The sequence below is a fragment of the Bombina bombina genome, chromosome 2, assembly GCF_027579735.1.
Source record: "Bombina bombina isolate aBomBom1 chromosome 2, aBomBom1.pri, whole genome shotgun sequence".
Lineage (NCBI taxonomy): Eukaryota > Metazoa > Chordata > Amphibia > Anura > Bombinatoridae > Bombina > Bombina bombina.
In genome coordinates this window covers 561,546,604-561,569,495 of record NC_069500.1, presented here as the reverse complement: position 1 = coordinate 561,569,495, position 22,892 = coordinate 561,546,604, and the positions used below count along the sequence as shown (strand labels likewise).

Below are 22,892 nucleotides of genomic sequence, written 5' to 3'. Positions count from 1 at the left end.
AATGTCTTGTCATCTGTGATCCAAACAAAGCTGGTCATGTGGCACCTCAATATTTCTTTCATATAGGTGGCAAGAGTCCATGAGCTAGTGACGTATGGGATATACATTCCTACCAGGAGGGGGCCAAGTTTCCCAAACCTCAAATGCCTATAAATACACCTCCCACCTCATTCATACCTCAGTTTTACAAACTTTGCCTCCTTAGAAGGTGGTGAAGCATGATGTGCTTGATTTCTTCAGTGAAAGGCGCTTCTAAGCATATTGAAGCCCAGTTCTTCTCTAAGTGCAGTGTTTGTCTGAGGGATGTGAAAGGAGTATTGCCTGATGATACCATGTTTTCACCTATGGGAAAGCTTTTCATAAGGCTTTCTGTAAATCAGTTGCAGGGATTCATCTGCTGCCTCCCTTTACATATCGGCAATATACTCTTGTACCATTACCTCTGCTGATATAGTTCAGTACTGGTTTGGCTGTCTGCTATATGTGGATGGGTGTCTTACACGGTAAGTATATACTTCTATTGTATAAGACACTCTCCGCTATGGATTGGGCACTTTTTAAGTAAAGTTGTTATATATTGTTTGTATACATGCCTTGAGTCAATAATTCAGTGCAACTTTATTTATGGCTAAATATTTGTCAAGGTTGGTAGAGTCTGTGAAACATACAGGGTTTTTTTGGAGCTAGTAATTTATTTCTAAATTAGGATGCTAAGTATTATGTTAGTCTCATGGAATGTTGATAATCACATTTTATGCAGCTATAATAGAAGTATCCATTAGGCTCAGCGCCGTTTCTAGAGAATCTGGTTCCCAGGGCAAAATTTCAAAATGCGCCCCCCTCAAAGATTCTAAAGTCCCCCTCCTAGACCTTGCATGTCACTCTGTCATTTAGAGGTCAGCTTCAAAGCAGCAGTGCACTACTGGGACCTAGCTGAACACATATGGTGAGCAAATGACAAGAGACAAATGTGTGTTGCGGCCAACCACCAGTTAGCTCCTAGAAGTGCATTGCTGCTGCTAAGGATATGTACATATGCTTTTCAACAATGCATACCAAGATAACAAGAATAATAGAATTGTCTTAAAAAAAAAATTGGTTTGATCATGAATTATGAAAGTTTAATTTTGACTTTCCTATCCCTTTAAATATGTCCTATTTCTACCACAATGTTTTTTCCAAATATATTGATATTATCTAAAAATATCTTTATCTTTTACTAACTGCCATTATATTTATACTTTTCTTATAGCTATGCATATTTATTTGTTTAATGCATATCAATCCCATACACACACACAGGCAGTAATAGACAGAGACATGCACAAACAGGTTGTAATAGACAGATACATGCACACACAGGCAGTAATAGACAGAGACATGCACAAACAGGTTGTAATAGACAGATACATGCAAACACAGGCAATAATAGGAAGATACATGCACACACAGGTAGCATTAGACAGAGACATGCACTCACAGGCAGTAACAGACAGCGACATGCACTCACAGGCAGTAACAGACAGCGACATGCACACACAGACAGTAATAGGCAGATACCTGCACCCACAGGCAGTAATAGACAGAGACATGCACCCACAGGCAGTAATAGGCAGATACACACACACACACACAGGCAGTAATAGGCAGATCCATTCACACACAGTCAGGGATAGATAGGCATACACGCACACACAGGCAGTAATAGGCAGATACATGCACACACAGGTAGGGATAGATAGGCATACACACACACACACACGTAGGCAGTAATAGGCAGATACATACACACACAGGCAGGGATAGATAGGCATACACACACACAGGCAGTAATAGGCTGATACATGCACACACAGTCAGGGATAGATAGGCATACACGCACACACAGGCAGTAATAGGCAGACACATGCACACACAGGCAGGGATAGATAGGCACACACACACACACACACACACGTAGGCAGTAATAGGCAGATACATGCACACACAGGCAGGGACAGATAGGCATACACACACACACACACACTCAGGCAGTAATAGGCAGATACACACACAGGCAGGGATAGATAGGTACACACACACACACACACTCAGGCAGTAATAGCAGACACAGGCAGGGATAGGCATACACACAGGCATTAATAGGCAGATACACACACACACACACAGGCAGTAATAGACAGAGACATGCACAAACAGGTTGTAATAGACAGATACATGCACACACAGGCAGTAATACAGAGACATGCACACAAAGACAGTAATAGACAGAGACATGCACACAAAGACAGTAATAGACAGAGACATGCACACAAAGACATTAATAGACAGAGACATGCACACAAAGACAGTAATAGACAGAGACATGCACACACAGACAATAATAGGCAGATACATTCGCACACACAGGCAATAATAGGCAGATACATGCGCACACACAGGCAATAATAGGCAGATACATGCACACACAGATAGTAATAGACAGAGACATGCACACACAGGCAGAGATAGATAGGCATACACACACAGGTAGTAATAGGCAGATACATGCACACACAGGCAGTAATAGGCAGATACATGCGCACACACAGGCAGTAATAGGCAGAGACATGCGCACACACAGGCAATAATAGGCAGATACATGCGCACACACAGGCAATAATAGGCCGATACATGAACACACACAGGCAATAATAGGCAGATACATGCGCACACAGATAGTAATAGACAGATACATGCACACACAGGCAGTAATACAGAGACATGCACACAAAGACAGTAATAGACAGAGACATGCACACACAGACAATAATAGGCAGATACATGCGCACACACAGACAATAATAGGCAGATACATGCGCACACACAGGCAATAATAGGCAGATACATGCACACACAGATAGTAATAGACAGAGACATGCACACACAGGCAGGGATAGATAGGCATACACACACAGGTAGTAATGGGCCGATACATGCACACACAGGCAATAATAGACAGAGACATGCACACACAGACAGTAATAGACAGAGACATGCACACACAGACAATAATAGGCAGATACATGCGCACACACAGACAATAATAGGCAGATACATGCGCGCGCACACAGACAATAATAGGCAGATACATGCACACACACAGGCAATAATAGGCAGATACATGCGCGCACACACAGACAATAATAGGCAGATACATTCGCACACACAGACAATAATAGGCAGATACATGCGCACACACATACAATAAAAGGCAGATACATGCGCACACACAGACAATAATAGGCAGATACATGCGCGCACACACAGACAATAATAGGCAGATACATGCACACACACAGGCAATAATAGGCAGATACATGCGCGCACACACAGACAATAATAGGCAGATACATTCGCACACACAGGCAATAATAGGCAGATACATGCACACACAGGCAATAATAGGCAGATACATGCACACACAGATAGTAATAGACAGAGACATGCACACACAGGCAGAGATAGATAGGCATACACACACAGGTAGTAATAGGCAGATACATGCACACACAGGCAGTAATAGGCAGATACATGCGCACACACAGGCAGTAATAGGCAGAGACATGCGCACACACAGGCAATAATAGGCAGATACATGCGCACACACAGGCAATAATAGGCAGATACATGAACACACACAGGCAATAATAGGCAGATACATGCGCACACAGATAGTAATAGACAGATACATGCACACACAGGCAGGGATAGATAGGCATACACACACAGGTAGTAATAGGCAGATACATGCACCCACAGGCAGTAATTGGCAGATACACACACACACACACACACAGGCAGTAATAGGCAGATCCATGCACACATAGGCAGTAATAGGCAGATCCATGCACTCACAGGCAGGGATAGATAGGAATACACACACACACAGGCAGTAATAGGCAGATACATGCACACACAGGCAGGGATAGGCATACACACACACACTCAGGCAGTAATAGGCAGATACACACACACACAGGCAGGGGTAGAGAGGCATACACACACACAGGCAGTAATAGACAGAGACATGCACAAACAGGTTGTAATAGACAGATAAATGCACAAACAGGTTGTAATAGACAGATACATGCACACACAGGCAGTAATAGACAGATACATGCACACACAGGCAGTAATAGACAGAGACATGCACAAACAGGTTGTAATAGACAGATACATGCACACACAGGCAGTAATAGACAGAGACATGCACACACAGACAGTAATAGACAGATACATGCACACACAGGCAGTAATAGACAGATACATGCACACACAGGCAGTAATAGACAGATACATGCACACACAGGCAGTAATAGACAGATACATGCACACACAGGCAGTAATACAGATACATGCACACACAGGCAGTAATAGACAGATACATGCACACACAGGCAGTAATAGACAGATACATGCACACACAGGCAGTAATAGACAGATACATGCACACACAGGCAGTGATAGACAGATACATGCACACACAGGCAGTAATACAGATACATGCACACACAGGCAGTAATACAGATACATGCACACACAGGCAGTAATAGACAGAGACATGCACACACAGGCAGTAATAGGCAGATACATGCGCGCGCACACAGACAATAGGCAGATACATGCACACACACAGACAATAATAGGCAGAGACATGCACACACAGATAGTAATAGACAGAGACATGCACACACAGGCAGGGATAGATAGGCATACACACACCGGTAGTAATAGACAGAGACATGCACACACAGGCAGTAATAGACAGAGAAACTAATAAGGTATACCAAAGCGCCAACTATACGAAGGCTGGGTCTGGACCTAATGCACTATTATCAAACGATTACAATAAACAATTTGAGTACACAAATAAGTTAAAAACATGGATCCATGTATAAACAATCAAATTTATACAACAATAATAGCTAAATGAATAGTTAAAACAAATAGTTATGTAACAGATATAGCATTTAAAATTGTGCAAACATTGCTCTTAAAAATATTCCTAAAAAATTCCAAATTTAATATAAGGCTCACAACAGAAATTCAACTTTGTGTTTACCACATAAACAAATTTATACAGCAATAATAGCTAAATGAATAGTTAAAACATAAATTTAGCTATTCATTTAGCTATTGTTGCTGTATAAATGTGTGTATGTGTATGTGGTAAACACAAAGTTGAATTTCTGTTGTGAGCCTTATACTAAATTTGGAATTTTTTAGGAATATTTTTAAGAGCAATGTTTGCACAATTTTAAATGCTATATCTGTTACATAACTATTTGTTTTAACTATTCATTTAGCTATTATTGTTGTATAAATTTGATTGTTTATACATGGATCCATGTTTTTATCTTATTTGTGTACTCAATAAATTGTTTATTGTAATCGTTTGATAATGTTGCATTAGGTCCAGACCCAGCCTTCGTATAGTTGGCGCTTTGGTATACCTTATTAGTTTCATCTTTCCATTTTGACAACTAGGTGTCAAATGATCAAAGCCAGAGGTCTTATTTAGTAGGCGCTAGGTGTACTCCACTATCAGTAATAGACAGAGACATGCACACACAGACAATAATAGGCAGATACTGAGAAGAAAAGGAGATGGCACTAGCACTACACTGCTGTAAATACAGGGTTGCTCAGTTAAGTTGGATTAATATCTGTATTATATACGTATATATTTTTGTTTATACGTGTATATATATATATCTACACACACATTCTTATCTATATATATATCAGTCTGTGCGTGTAGCTTTGAATGAGCTGGGGTGCTTGTGCACAGAAACAACTTTCAAATTAAGTCCGGAGCCCAATAAAGGGATCAAGACTGGAAAAAGTGCACTTGGGTAGCACTCCCGTCCCTGATTGTAATAATTGTTAATGAACTCACATTTAGGACCAAAAAGTTTCTATTCAAAAAAATTTGAACTTAAAACATAACTTTTATTAAACAATATTTATAAAATTAAAAAATGATACATGTGTGTGTGTGTGCTTTAAAAACACATAGGAACTAGGTTGTAAGGGTTGGCTAATGTACAATTGGACAATCTAGTTGTACAGGCATATAGGGCACCTCAGAGGGGTCCCACTTGTATTATCAATGGTCGTTAGTGTTGGTATCTTATGCTAGGGGTGAATTGGGATGTTTCCCTGTAAGTTCTTGTTCTAGGTGCTATATATGGCACTTTCTGAGTTAACAATATTACTGGTTAAATATCTCATTCAGATTTTATAGATATAACGTCTAATAAATTTATACTCAGATCTGGTTAGGTATACTAAACTTCAAGCTGTCTAGAGGTATGATAAGTTTAATTTCTTCTATCAATACCCTGATATCTCACATAATATCTTTACTCTTTATGTTGACAAAGTCACGATATGAATATCATGAATTGTTCATGTTGGTATCACTATATTTGTTAACAGATTTTGTTATAATAAATATATTCCTTGCTTCAAAGTAGTAGTACATAGAGTTTAGATCACACCTTGTTTCATTTACAAGACTTGTCAGTCTAAAGATAGAGAATTTTCTTAACTAAACTGGAATTTACTTTGTGCAATATATTATCCTCTTTCTTTTTGTATATTATGCATAAGTTGTCAGTTTAGATAGCTAATGACATACCGAGTTTGTAAGGATCTACTATTTAGTCCTCACCTAAAGGTGCTTGGTGTGAGCTTACAGATTTAGAGTCTTGTATTGGGCTTATTATAAGAGTAAGAAATAATTTTGTTTTATTACCTTATACCAGTAATTTTCAAAAAATGTGTCTTATTTTCGCCCTTTATCGGCTTAACCAAATATGTATTAGACACACATTACTGTTAAGGTTAAGTAATGGAATAACTTGTTTATTTTTACTGTAACCAGTGTATCCTTTATATCTATTGCACCTCTAGCATGGGGTACAAATGTAGTGCCTTAGATCGCCGGGGTCAGTGTTTCATTACTTAAATACGGTGCACTGTGTAAGATTAGCAGTCACCTTAACCAAATATGTATTAGACGCACATTACTGTTAAGGTTAAGTAGTGGAATCACTTGTTTATTTTTACTGTAACCAGTGTATCCTTTATATCTATTACACCTCTAGCATGGGGTACAAATGTCTGAGTGTCTTAGATCGCCGGGGTCAGTGTTTTATTACTTAAATGCGGTGCACTTTGTAAAATTTGCAGTCACCATTAACTCTATGGTATCTGCACTGCTTGAAATGCTAGTATTTTAATAGCGTAGTGTGCGTCGTATAGCAATTCACAAACTGTGTCTGTTAGATTTAAGGAAGCCTTGTTGTGGCCTCTATTATTTGTAAATTAGAATTCTACAGTTTGGAAAACCGCTATTAACAGTTAACTAACCCCAGGCTTCTACCTCCAAGCGTATCACCAACTACTAGTATATTTCTACCCGTCCAGGTCAATCAGCTATTAGGTGTTAGTTTCTCTAAAGGAGTCTCGAGAGATGCCTTCTTTTAGTATTTATTGCTTATCGATTAGACTTCTGCAGTTTGGAGACCGCTATTTAGGAGTTGCTTAACTACAGACTATTTACCCCAGAGCGTGTCACCGATTATAAATGAACTTCTGACCCTCACGGTCAATAAGCTGTAAGACCTATGTCGACCGCTACAAGTATATATGTTACATATAGATTTTTTAGATTGCCAAAACTATGTATTAAGTAATTTTTAGCCTAGTTCTTATGCCATTTAAAAACGAGTGATTGGGGTGTGTATTGGACTATACCCCCCCTGACATGTTTCGCCGATGCTGTTTCGGCTTTCTCAAAGGTTTGAGAAAGCCGAAACAGCATCGGCGAAACATGTCAGGGGGGGTATAGTCCAATACACACCCCAATCACTCGTTTTTAAATGGCATAAGAACTAGGCTAAAAATTACTTAATACATAGTTTTGGCAATCTAAAAAATCTATATGTAACATATATACTTGTAGCGGTCGACATAGGTCTTACAGCTTATTGACCGTGAGGGTCAGAAGTTCATTTATAATCGGTGACACGCTCTGGGGTAAATAGTCTGTAGTTAAGCAACTCCTAAATAGCGGTCTCCAAACTGCAGAAGTCTAATCGATAAGCAATAAATACTAAAAGAAGGCATCTCTCGAGACTCCTTTAGAGAAACTAACACCTAATAGCTGATTGACCTGGACGGGTAGAAATATACTAGTAGTTGGTGATACGCTTGGAGGTAGAAGCCTGGGGTTAGTTAACTGTTAATAGCGGTTTTCCAAACTGTAGAATTCTAATTTACAAATAATAGAGGCCACAACAAGGCTTCCTTAAATCTAACAGACACAGTTTGTGAATTGCTATACGACGCACACTACGCTATTAAAATACTAGCATTTCAAGCAGTGCAGATACCATAGAGTTAATGGTGACTGCAAATTTTACAAAGTGCACCGCATTTAAGTAATAAAACACTGACCCCGGCGATCTAAGACACTCAGACATTTGTACCCCATGCTAGAGGTGTAATAGATATAAAGGATACACTGGTTACAGTAAAAATAAACAAGTGATTCCACTACTTAACCTTAACAGTAATGTGCGTCTAATACATATTTGGTTAAGGTGACTGCTAATCTTACACAGTGCACCGTATTTAAGTAATGAAACACTGACCCCGGCGATCTAAGGCACTACATTTGTACCCCATGCTAGAGGTGCAATAGATATAAAGGATACACTGGTTACAGTAAAAATAAACAAGTTATTCCATTACTTAACCTTAACAGTAATGTGTGTCTAATACATATTTGGTTAAGCCGATAAAGGGCGAAAATAAGACACATTTTTTGAAAATTACTGGTATAAGGTAATAAAACAAAATTATTTCTTACTCTTATAATAAGCCCAATACAAGACTCTAAATCTGTAAGCTCACACCAAGCACCTTTAGGTGAGGACTAAATAGTAGATCCTTACAAACTCGGTATGTCATTAGCTATCTAAACTGACAACTTATGCATAATATACAAAAAGAAAGAGGATAATATATTGCACAAAGTAAATTCCAGTTTAGTTAAGAAAATTCTCTATCTTTAGACTGACAAGTCTTGTAAATGAAACAAGGTGTGATCTAAACTCTATGTACTACTACTTTGAAGCAAGGAATATATTTATTATAACAAAATCTGTTAACAAATATAGTGATACCAACATGAACAATTCATGATATTCATATCGTGACTTTGTCAACATAAAGAGTAAAGATATTATGTGAGATATCAGGGTATTGATAGAAGAAATTAAACTTATCATACCTCTAGACAGCTTGAAGTTTAGTATACCTAACCAGATCTGAGTATAAATTTATTAGACGTTATATCTATAAAATCTGAATGAGATATTTAACCAGTAATATTGTTAACTCAGAAAGTGCCATATATAGCACCTAGAACAAGAACTTACAGGGAAACATCCCAATTCACCCCTAGCATAAGATACCAACACTAACGACCATTGATAATACAAGTGGGACCCCTCTGAGGTGCCCTATATGCCTGTACAACTAGATTGTCCAATTGTACATTAGCCAACCCTTACAACCTAGTTCCTATGTGTTTTTAAAGCACACACACACACATGTATCATTTTTTAATTTTATAAATATTGTTTAATAAAAGTTATGTTTTAAGTTCAAATTTTTTTGAATAGAAACTTTTTGGTCCTAAATGTGAGTTCATTAACAATTATTACAATCAGGGACGGGAGTGCTACCCAAGTGCACTTTTTCCAGTCTTGATCCCTTTATTGGGCTCCGGACTTAATTTGAATAATAGGCAGATACATGCGCACACACAGACAATAATAGGCAGATACATGCGCACACACAGACAATAATAGGCAGATACATGCGCACACACAGGCAATAATAGGCAGATACATGCGCACACACAGGCAATAATAGGCAGATACATGCGCACACACAGGCAGTAATAGACAGAGACATGCACACACAGGCAGTAATAGACAGAGACATGCACACACAGACAATAATAGGCAGATACATGCGCACACACAGGCAATAATAGGCAGATACATGCGCACACACAGACAATAATAGGCAGATACATGCACACACACAGACAATAATAGGCAGATACATGCGCGCACACACAGACAATAATAGGCAGATACATTCGCACACACAGGCAATAATAGGCAGATACATGCGCACACACACAGGCAATAATAGGCAGATACATGCACACACACAGGCAATAATAGGCAGATACATGCGCGCGCACACAGACAATAATAGGCAGATACATGCGCGCGCACACAGACAATAATAGGCAGATACATGCGCACACACACAGGCAATAATAGGCAGATACATGCGCACACACAGGCAATAATAGGCAGATACATGCGCACACACAGGCAATAATAGGCAGATACATGCGCGCACACAGGCAATAATAGGCAGATACATTCACACACACAGACAATAATAGGCAGATACATGAGCGCACACACAGGCAATAATAGGCAGATACATGCACACACACGCAATAATAGGCAGATACATGCGCGCACACACAGACAATAATAGGCAGATACATTCGCACACACAGGCAATAATAGGCAGATACATGCGCGCACACACAGGCAATAATAGGCAGATACATGCACACACAGATAGTAATAGACAGAGACATGCACACACAGGCAGGGATAGATAGGCATACACACACAGGCAGTAATAGACAGATACATGCACACACAGGCAGTAATAGACAGATGCATGCACACACAGGCAGTAATAGACAGAGACATGCACACACAGGCAGTAATAGACAGAGACATGCACACACAGACAATAATAGGCAGAGACATGCGCGCACACACAGGCAATAATAGGCAGATACATGCGCACACACAGGCAGATACATGCGCACACACAGGCAATAATAGGCAGATACATGCGCACACACAGGCAATAATAGGCAGATACATGCGCACACACAGGCAATAATAGGCAGATACATGCACACACACAGGCAATAATAGGCAGATACATGCGCACACAGATAGTAATAGACAGATACATGCACACACAGGCAGGGATAGATAGGCATACACACACAGGTAGTAATAGGCAGATACATGCACCCACAGGCAGTAATAGGCAGATACACACACACACACACACACACACACAGGCAGTAATAGGCAGATCCATGCACACATAGGCAGTAATAGGCAGATCCATGCACTCACAGGCAGGGATAGATAGGAATACACACACACAGGCAGTAATAGGCTGATACATGCACACACATGTAGGGATAGATAGGCAGATACATGCACACATAGGCAGTAATAGGCAGCTCCATGCACACACAGGCAGGGATAGATAGGCATACACACACACACACACACACAGGCAGTAATAGGCAGATACATGCGCACACACAGGTAGGGATAGATAGGCAGATGCATGTACACACAGGCAGTAATAGGCAGATACACACACACACAGGCAGGGATAGATAGGCACACACACTCAGGCAGTAATAGCAGACACACACACAGGCAGTGATAGATAGGCATACACACACTCAGGCAGTAATAGCAGACACACACAGGCAGGGATATATATGCATACACACACACACTCAGGAAGTAATAGGTAGATACACACACAGGCAAGGATAGATAGGCACACACACACACACACACACACACTCAGGCAGTAATAGCAGACACAAGCACTCACATGTGAGTTTGTGAAAACTTGCCATTATGGAGTAAATGACACATACACACACCCATCACTATTAAAGGGACACTGTACCCAAATTTTTTTCTTTTGTAATTCAGAAAGAGCATGCAATTTTAAGCAACTTTCTAATTTACTCCTATTATCAATTTTTTCTTCGTTCTCTTGCTATCATTATTTGAAAAAGAAGGCATATAAGCTTTTTTTTTGTTTCAGTACTCTGGACAGCACTTTTTTATTGGTGGATGAATTTATCCACCAATCAGCAAGGACAACCCAGGTTGTTCACCAAAAATGGGCCGGCATCTAAACTTACATTCTTGCATTTCAAATAAAGATACCAAGAGAATGAAGAAAATTTGATAATAGGAGTAAATTAGAAAGTTGCTTAAAATTTCATGCTCAATCTGAATCACAAAAGAAAATTTTTGGGTACAGTGTCCCTTTAAGCATTTGTAAACAATAAGTAAATAAATACAAAAAAGGCATGATGTCAAAAAGATTTTTTTTTAATTCAACAGTCCTTAACAGAAAACCTGTTCCTTAGTAGATGGAAACCCAATTTTTATAAATCACCTTTTTTAATTAGTTCAGTAAAGCAAAAAAAAATATGTACATATTGTGTAAAGACCATGAATAATTTGTCATATGCATAAAACATCACCTCTGTAGTGACACAGATCAGTGAGATAGGAGACTGCTTTCCTCAGGGTGATTCCTCTCCTTTACTTTCAGTTTTAGCTCTAAGTAGTTATCCGATCTTAACACACACCCTTTGTGATCTTGTTACTCCATTAGTATGATTGACATCCAATGCAGCCAATTAACATAACAGCTTTCTTTCAAATATACATATATATATATATATATTATTTTTTTAAATGTATATGTTTGTGATCTGTGTATTTTAACCTTTGCTATACCAGTAATTTATCAAGCACTGCCACTTTAACACAATAAAGTGCTCCCCACTGCTCCCTATTGCGCCCCGGGCCACTGCCCGGTCTGCCCGCCCCTAGAAACGGCCCTGATTAGGCTTTATTTAGGTACATTTTGTTTTTTTTCTATATACAATCACAATTCTTACCTGCTTTTTAGAGTGATAGGTGTATTAGAAATCCACTACAGCTTTGCATGTCGCGCATATGATGATGCTATTAATGTCATAGTGATAGTGTTATCAATTTGTGCCATTTTTTTGGCGCCAAAATTTCCGTTATAAATTCTGCCCCCAGCTCATTCAGTGTTCTCAGAAAACATTTAGAGAGCTTTCATGCATTATTTTATGAATCTGTTTTCTTTTTGTATAAATGTTCGCTTAGTTTCACATTCTCTTAAGCCTGTTATATATATTCTATATAGGAGCATGGATATAATTTTGCAGAATGAATTTTTTTTTTTTTTTTCAAATTTAGTTTTTTTTTTGCAATTATGTCTCAAACTGAACCTGCCTCTGATGTTACCATAGGATTTGAGCTGCCTGAACACATATTTACCAAAGCTAAGTATGTTTGTTGTAATAAAGCTGATCTAAATTATTCAGCTCAATTATGTGGCTCTTGTTTTGACAAATTGTTAAATATATCTGAGTACAAATACACCCACTGTTATTCCATTTCAGTCTAATGTACATAGCATTACTGCAGAAATGTACGATTTTATTGCTGCAGCTATAGAGAAGGCAATGACTGCTATTTTGCCTTCAAATAAATGTAAAAAGGTTTTTGCAGCATTTTCCTAAACTTAGTGAATTAAGTTCTGACCTTCAGTATACTGATGTATCCTCTTGTTTACTTTGGATATTGAGGAGTCTAAATCTCCTGCTGATAAAGCTAGTAATTGTCTAAATTCTGTATTTAAGACTACTGTTATTACTCCTGAAGTATTTCCTATTCCTGACGCTATCTCTAATGTGATTGCTAAAGAATGGTCTAAGCCTGGTACCTTTTTGAACCCTTCTTCTAGGTTTAAGAAATTGTATCCTTTACCTGTAGCCAAGGATCCTTTAGATATGAAGCTTAAATCTTATCTAAGAATGGTATATTTACATACTGGCTATATTCTTAGACCTGATATATCTATGGCTGATGTTGCTGCTGCTTCTACTTTTTGGTTGGACAGTTTAGCATAGCAGTTGTCTTCAGATTCTGAATTATCTAACATTATTGTTTTACTTCAACATGCAAATCTTATTTCTACCCCAAGACCAGAAATCTAAGGGTAAATTTAAAGCTCCCAATAGTTTTTGTTCTTTTTGTCAGAATAGAGAACAGAAAACCACTCCTTCCCCTAAGGCATCTGGCTCTAATTGGGGACCATATCCAAATTGGAATAAATCCAAGCCTTATAAGAAACCAAATCTTGCCCCTAAACCTACATGAAGGTGCAGCCATCAAGCCAGTTCTTCTGGTAGGGGGCAGACTAAAGCTATTTCAAATAGTTTGGACAGACTCTGTCCAAAATCAGTGGATTCAGAATATAATTTCTAAGGGGTGTCGAATAGGATTCAGAATAAGACCTCCTTTGGGAAGATTTTTTCTTTCTTACACATGTATCAAAAAACCCAGTAAAAGTTCGTCTTTTTGAAATGCGTTTCAGATCTAGAACTTTCAGGGGTAATTATCCCGGTTCTAAAGCAGGAACAAGGATTGTTTTTTTTTTTTATTCAAATCTGTTCTTTGTACCAAAGAAGGAAAATTCTTTCAGACTATTTTTGGATTTAAAAAGCTTAAATCATTTTCTAATAGTCCCAATTTTCAAGATGGTGATTATAAGGAATATTCTGCTGGTCAGCAAAGTCAATTCATGTCCACAATAGACTTACAGGACCCTTACCTTCACAATTCGATTCATCCAGTTCACTATTGCTTTCTGAGATTCTCTTTTCTAAACAAGCATTACCAATTTGTTGCTCTTCCGTTTGGCCTTACAACAGAACCAAGAATATTCTTAATAGTTTTAGGTGCCCTTCTATCTGTAATCAGAGAGCAGGGTATTGCAGTGTTTCCTTATTTGGACGATATATTGGTACTAACTCAATCTTTTCATTTAGAGAATCTCACACAAAACTATTTGTTGTTTCTTCAAAGACATGTTTGGAGGATCAATTTACCAAAGAGTTTTTTTATTTCTCAGACAAAGGTCACCTTTTTAGGTTTCCAGATAGATTCAGTGTCCATGACTCTATTTCTTACAGAACAGAGACGTTTAAGATTGGTTTCAGCATGTCTAAACCTTCAGTCTCTTATCATTCTCTTCAGTGACTATGTGCATGGAAGTTTTAGGTCTCATGATTGCAGCATCGGACGCGATCCTTTTTGCTTGTTTTCATGAGACCTCTACAGCTTTGCATGTTGTACCAATGGTGCTGGGATTATACTCGGATATCACAACTGATATACTTAAATCCCAACACTCAACTCTCTCTGACATGGTGGTTAAACCATCACCTTATTGTTCAAGTGGCCTCCTTTGTTCATCCTACCTGGACTGTGCTCACAACAGATGCAAGTCTCACAGGTTGGGGAGCTGTCTGGGGGTCTCTGACAGCACAAGGAGTTTGGAATCCTCGAGAGGCGAGGTTACCAATCAATATTAGAACTCCTTGCTATTTTCAGAGCTCTTCAGGCTTGGCCTCTATTAAAGAGAGAACCGTATATTTGGTTTCAAACAAACAATGTCACAACAGTGGCATATGTCAATCATCAAGGGGGGACTTGCAGTCCCCTAGCAATGAAAGAAGTGTCTCTGATACTTTCTTGGGCTGAATCCAACTCTTGTCTAAATCACTGCGATTCATATACCAGGTGTAGACAATTTGGAAGTGTTCTATCGGATTGTGCAGATGTGGGGTATTCCAGACATAGATCTGATGGCCTCTTGTCACCTCTGGGAGTGATCTCAAAGATCATAATGGAACAATCTTATGTGTTTCTGATAGCACCAGCATGGTGCCTCACAGGTTCTGGTATGCAGACCTTGTCCCAATGTCCAGTTGCCAACCTTGGTCACTACCTCTAAGACCAGACCTTCTGTCTCAAGACCCGTTATTCCATCCGGATCTCAAATCTCTAAATTTGAAGGCATGGAAATTGGACGCTTAGTCCTTAGTTGTAGAGGTTTCTCTGACTGTGTGATTAGCCTGATTCAAGGAAAATATATCATAAGGTTTGGAAAACCTATATTTCATGGTGTTCCACTCATGATTATTCTTGGCATTCTTTTAAAATCCATAGGATTCTACAGATTCTTCAGGATGGTTTGGATAAAGGTTTGTCTGCCAATACTTTGAAAGGACAAAGCACTGTTTCGTACAGGCTTTGACTCGTATCAAACCTGTTATTAAATCTATCTCTCCTCCTTGCAGTCTAATTTTGGTATTAAAGACTTTGCAGGCTCCTCCTTTTGAGCCTATGCATTCTTTGGACATTAAACAATTTTCTTGTAAAGTGATATTTCTCTTGGCTATCTCTTCTTCTAGAAGAGTTTCAGAATTGTTTGCTCTCTCTTGCGAGTCTCCTTATCTGATTGTCCATCAAGATAAAGCTATTTTGGGGACTTAATTAAAATTTTTGCCTAAAGTTGTGAATCCTAACAATATTAATAGGGAAATTATTGTTCCTTCCTTGTTTCCTAATCCTAAGAATACTCTTGAAAGGTCTTTACATTATTTGGATGAGGTAAGAGCTTTGAAATATTATGTTGAGGCTACAGAAAATGTCAGAAAGTCTCTGCCATTTCTTTGGCATCTTAGTTGAAACTTCTGATTCACATAGCTTATTTGGAGGCAGGGCAGTCTCCGCCTCAGAGAATTACAGTGCATTCTACAAGATCAGTTGCCACATCTTGGCCTTTCAAGAATGAAACTTCAGTTAATCAAATCTGCAAAGCAGCCACTTGGTCTTCTTTGCATACATTTACAAAATTTTACCATTTTTTTTTATGTTTTTGCTTCTTCTGAAGCAGCTTTTAGTAGAAAAGTTATTCAGGCAGCTGTCTCGGTTTGATTCTAGTGCCTATGATTTAAGTTTCTTGAATTTTTAACAAAAAGTAATTATTTTTTTGGATTTAATTTCTCAGCGGAAATAGCGGTTTTTATTTTATTCCTCCCTCTCTAGTGACTCATGGTCTTCCACATCTTGGGTATTATATCCCATACGTCACTAGCTCATGGACTCTTGCCACCTATAAGAAAGAAAACATAATTTATGTAAGAACTTACCTGATAAATTCATTTATTTCATGGTGGCAAGAGTCCATGAGACCCACCCATTTTTTGGGTGGTTATGATTTTTTTTATATAAAGCACTTTATTTATCCTGTTCCTCTTTTTTATGCTTTTACTCCTTTTAAACCTCACTAACTTGGCTATACGTTAAACTGAGGTATGAGTGAGGTGGAAGGTGTATTTATTTATTTATAAAATATTTTACCAGGAATTATACATTGATATTTCTCTCGTTTTCAAGTATGTCTTGGGCATTTGAGGTTTGGGAAACTTTGCCCCCTCCTGGTAGGAATGTATATCCCATACGTCACTAACGCATGGACTCTTGCCAGCATGAAAGAAATTAATTTATCAGGTAAGTTCTTACATAAATTATGTTTTCTTATCTCTTCTTGTGGAACATCCCATAGGGCCATTACTAGGGATGGGCAAATGTGGTTCAAGTGCAATTCGCTTGGTTGAACGAAATGTCCTGTAGAAAAAGATAAGAAAAAAAAGGCAATTAAAGGGACAGTCAACCATAGAATTGTTATTGTTTTAAAAGATAGATAATCCCTTTATTACTCATTCCCCAGTTTTGCATAACCAACACAGTTATATTAATGTACTTTTTACCTTTGTGATTACCTTGTATCTAGGAACCTTCTTCTAGCCCCCTGATCACATGACTGTGACTGTTTATTATCTATTGTCTTAAATTTAGCATTGTATTGTGCTAGATCTTAAATAACCCCCTGTGCCTGAACACAGTGTTATCTATATGGCCCACGTGTACTTTCTGTCTCTTTGTGTTGAAAAGAGATTTAAACAGCATGTGATAAGAGGCAGCCCTCAAAGGCTTAGAAATTAGCATATGAGCCTACCTAGGCTTAGTTTAAACTAAGAATACCAAGAGAAAAAAGCAAATTTGATGATAAAAGTAAATTGGAAAGTTGATTAAAATTAAAAGTCCTATCTGAATAATGAAAGTTTAATTTATACTAGACTGTCCCTTTAAACTTCAGTGATCAAATGTTATTTTCGGTTTTCAAATGTTACTTTAGTTTTCAAATGTTCATAATTAGATCGAATATCCACATTCAAAATTTCATATGTAATATTTGATTTGACAAATGCTTTTCAGGAGTTCAAAAGTTCATGTGGTAGGGAATTTAGTAAATTGATACATAAGAGATACAAATATATCAATTCAAATTTTTCTATTTTGAATATTGCATTTAAAGAGAGCATTAGAAATACTATTACAACTATATTGATTCAAATTATGCAATATTTGAATTAAATGGTTTTATCAAAATACATTTAAAGATTAGAAATACTATTACATTATATATATGAAAATATTTAAGCAAAAAATGAATTAGTATTACATACTTTATTTCAGCTCCAGGGCCGCAATACTCTACTAGTCCGTAGCTGAAAACAGCCTTTGAGCCATTAATAAGAAGTATATGTATCACCAGTTATGTTTATTTCTGGTCTTGGAGTTTAGATGTGTGTGCCACAACTTTAAAGGGGTTGGTCACAAAGATGATTTATCTACAAAAATCCCTGTAGACTTTACTGGTGATTTTTGTAGAAAAATAATTTGATGTTTTATTAAAATTCTTGCAATTGACCCCATAGTTTGCAGACATAAAAAAAAAAAAAAAAAAACGTAAAATCTGTGTAATATATCAAATGTGAATATGTGGTTGTATTGCAACCTGATGGAATCCTAAAGTAGTGACACTTTGTTCTTATTTACTTATTTGTATTATTTAGTTGTGGTAGGGATAATGGTATGATGTATGTTTTCATGTCCTTTGTAAGATATGCACAAATATGTAAAGTATTACGTAAGCTATTATCCAGTGATATAAGCTACAGCCTCTCTTTAAAATATGAGATACATAGAAATATACATGAATATAAGAATATTTTTGATTTTGGTGTTTATTTATATATCTAAGAGGATTATTTTGCATTTACCAAAACTATTATTTTGCAGTAGTCAGCTGAATTGTGAATGCCATGTTTTTTTCTCATTTACACAGGTTAACATTATGCAGAGTGAGACCGTCCAAGATGTGGTGCTTTTAGATCCGCGGTGGCTTTGTTACAATGTTCTTGGAAAGCTGTTGTCTGTGGAAAACCCAAAAGCCCTTCACCACTACCGAGGAAGATATACAATGGAGGATATCCAACGCTTGGTTTCGGACAGTGATGTTGAAGAACTTGTACAGATTTTGGATGCAATGGACATCTGTGCTAGAGACCTTAGCAGTGGAACAATGGTGGATATACCAGCTCTGATAAAAACAGACAACCTCCACCGATCATGGACAGATGAAGAGGAAGACATAATGATATATGGTGGTGTTAGAATTGTTCCTGTGGAACATCTTACCCCCTTCCCTTGTGGAATTTTTCACAAAGTCCAAGTGAATCTGTGCAGATGGGTTCATCAACAGAGTGTTGACGGAGATGCAGATATACGTTTATGGGTAAATGGATGTAAAATAGCAAATCGAGGTGCCGAAGTCCTAGTGTTGCAGGTCAACCATGGTCAAGGAATTGAAGTGCAAGTTAGAGGTCTAGAAACTGAAAAAGTTAAGTGCTGTTTACTTCTTGAATCTATTTGCGGTATCATTGACAACTTATTCACAGCAACATTGCCTGGGCTTTTGACTGTGAAGCATTACTTAAGTCCTCAACAGCTAAGAGAACATCATGAACCTGTTATGATTTACCACCCAAGAGACTTTTTCAGGGCACAGGCTCAAAAAGAGACTTCACTGGCAAATACAATGGCTGGATACAAAGAAAGTTTTAGTAGCATTTTGTGTTTTGGCTGTCTGGATATTTACTCTCAAGGAACCTTAGGAATGGACCATCATATATCGGATCTGAATCTTCTTACAAGAAGAAAACTTAGTCGACTTTTAGACCCTCCAGACCCCATGGGAAAGGATTGGTGCCTACTAGCTATGAATTTGGGACTGCCTGAGCTTGTTGCCAAATACAATACAAACAATACAACACAAAAAGATTTTCTTCCAAGTCCTGTTTGTGCAGTTTTGCAGGAATGGGGAAACTTTCCTGAGAGCACTATAGCTATTTTAATGTCAAAACTGAGGGAACTGGGGCGCAGGGACGCAGCAGATTTTTTACTTAAGGCATCCTCTGTATTCAAAGTAAATCTGGATGTCCATGGACAAGAAGCCTATGCTGCTAGCTGCAATAGCGGTACTTCCTATAATTCAATCAGCTCAGTAGTGTCACGGTGACTGCATTTATTAGCATGAGTTTATTCGTTTTACACTGCAAACGGTGTAAAGAACATAGTTATTGTGTGGTACAATATGAAACTTAATTTATAAGCGCCCCTTACAAGGATGTCATATAACCTCCTTTTTACTTAAAAAAAAAAAAAAAAAAAAAAAAATTGCCATTTTTTATTGTAGCTATCTAAAGGCTGCTTCTTTACACCTTTCTATCGAAACTTCTTTATGAATATGCTGCTAATTACTGCCACCAGGAAGGATATGTGTCACTTTTTTCTATTCTTTCTCTTTAACTTTTTTTAATCAACTTGCACCCGAATACACTTTCTTATTTGCTTAACTTTTTATATGCTAGAATGAGAACAAATAAGGGCATACTACGCTGTGTGACAGTGTAATATATGCAGCAGTGTGAGTGCCTTGGTTGGTTTAAAAGAGGTTAGGCGGAGGTCTGTTCAGTTTTGCCCTTTAATTACCCAACTGGGCTTTACCTCTTTGTTACTGCCTACATTATAATCACTATTAAGTTTAGAAATTGTTTTAATCACTTTTCAGTTTAGAAGTTGTTTTATGCACACAAGATAGCCGTTCTCATTGCTAATAAGATATCTACTGTAAGCCCCTTTTGTATTCTGCTCAGTCTATATGACTGTATTGCTCAGGTACATAAACAGTTATAGAAAACATGAGCATATATGTGAAATTTGTGTCAAAGTATTATTATTTCAGTGCTTGACCTTTAACACGGCTTTACTGCACATCGTGTTATAGGTCTTCCAAACCTCTTGGCGCTAGACAACAATGTGAATTAGGTACCATCCAATTCATCTGCAGCTTCAGAACTTTATTCCTGATTGTATCTCATTCATCTCAGGTATAGGTTCTTACAAGCCTAAATCACTGCAAGGAGCATGTACAAAGTAATTGCCAGTTTATACACAGGAGACATATTTTCTTTTAAGGATGCTCTTGAACATATTTACCGTACTTGAAACAAACCAATTTATCTTACTAGGATTTTAACTTACAGCCAATGCTGAGTGAGAAAGATACTTATTTCTCACTTGAAGATGCATGTCATATGAATGGAATATTATACATGTATATACATTTAATTTTTTCTTAATCTTTTAATTGTAGTACAATTTTAAAAAACATTTTTTATATATGTATATAACTGTGAATAAAAATGTTGCCTGTTGCATCATGGCTTTGTTGTTTTCTGTTAGTATCTATTTAGATCAGTGGTACACACCATCTTTTGCTATTACAGACCATATTATATTATAAAATGTGTTACATTCCATTACATTTTGCCTGAGAAACCACCAGGAGCATCTATAGAATCCATTATCTTGCCTGTTAAACAGATTTACCTTTTAAAGGACCACTAAACACGGTGTAATTATAAGACATTTCTGTTTTGCTATAAAATAGAACATCTGCCATGTCTAAGTTTTCAAAGCAAATGAATATGTTGTTTGTTGTAGTTTCTTTTCAAAAGTGAAACTCCACCTACTACTTGTGTTATTTGTAGGAGCCAATCTTGGGCTGGAGGCAAGACTAGCCATGGTCATTACATTGACTTGCAGTTATCTGCTCAGGCCAATTATTGCAATACTAGTCCTAAAGCCCGTGTACACGGGCCATTTTTTGCAGTACAGCGGTCCCACCCCTTGCTCTCTCTCTATCCCCCCTTTCTTTTTCTCTCTCTTTCTCCCCTCTCTTTTGCTCTCTCTTTCCTCCCCTCTCTTTTACTCTCTCTCTCTCCCCTCTCTTTTGCTCTCTCTCTCCCCCTCTCTTTTGCTCTCTCTCTCCCCCTCTCTTTTGCTCTCTCTCTCCCCCTCTCTTTTGCTCTCTCTCTCCCCCTCTCTTTTGCTCTCTCTCTCCCCCTCTCTTTTGCTCTCTCTCTTCCCCTTTTGCTCTCTCTCTTCCCCCCTCTCGTTTGCTCTCTTTCTCCTCTCGTTTGCTCTCTCCTCTCCTCTCGTTTGCTCTCTCTCTCCTCTCGTTTGCTCTCTCTCTCTCCTCTCGTTTGCTCTCTCTCTCCTCTCGTTTGCTCTCTCTCCTCTCTTTTTTGCTGTCTCTCTCCTCTCGTTTGCTGTCTCTCCCTCTCTTTTGCGCACTCTCCCCCTCTCTCTTTTGTGCTCTCTCCCCCTCTCTCTTTTGTGCTCTCTCCCCCTCTCTTTTGTGCTCTCTCCCCCTCTCTTTTGTGCTCTCTCCCCCCTCTCTTTTGTGCTCTCTCCCCCCTCTCTTTTGTGCTCTCTCCCCCCTCTCTTTTGTGCTCTCTCCCCCCTCTCTTTTGTGCTCTCTCCCCCCTCTCTTTTGTGCTCTCTCCCCCCTCTCTTTTGTGCTCTCTCCCCCCTCTCTTTTGTGCTCTCTCCCCCCTCTCTTTTGTGCTCTCTCCCCCCTCTCTTTTGTGCTCTCTCCCCCCTCACTTTTGTGCTCTCTTCCCCCTCTCTTTTGTGCTCTCTCCCCCTCTCTCTCTTGTGCTCTCTCCCCCCTCTCTTTTGTGCCCTCTCCTCCCTCTCTTTTGTGCCCTCTCCTCCCTCTCTTTTGTGCTCTCTCCTCCCTCTCTTTTGTGCTCTCTC

General features: G+C 38.4%; 1 protein-coding gene across 1 annotated transcript in view; it reads left to right on the top strand.

The window, feature by feature from the left end:
* The window catches only part of DAPK1 (death associated protein kinase 1), a 492,700-nt gene extending 471,194 nt beyond the window's left edge, over positions 1–21,506 (top strand). The window contains 1 exon segment of the mRNA XM_053702428.1: positions 19,075–21,506. Within this exon segment, the coding sequence (XP_053558403.1) occupies positions 19,075–20,307 (1,233 nt within the window). The 3' untranslated portion in view covers positions 20,308–21,506.
* Positions 21,507–22,892: the final 1,386 nt, after the last annotated feature.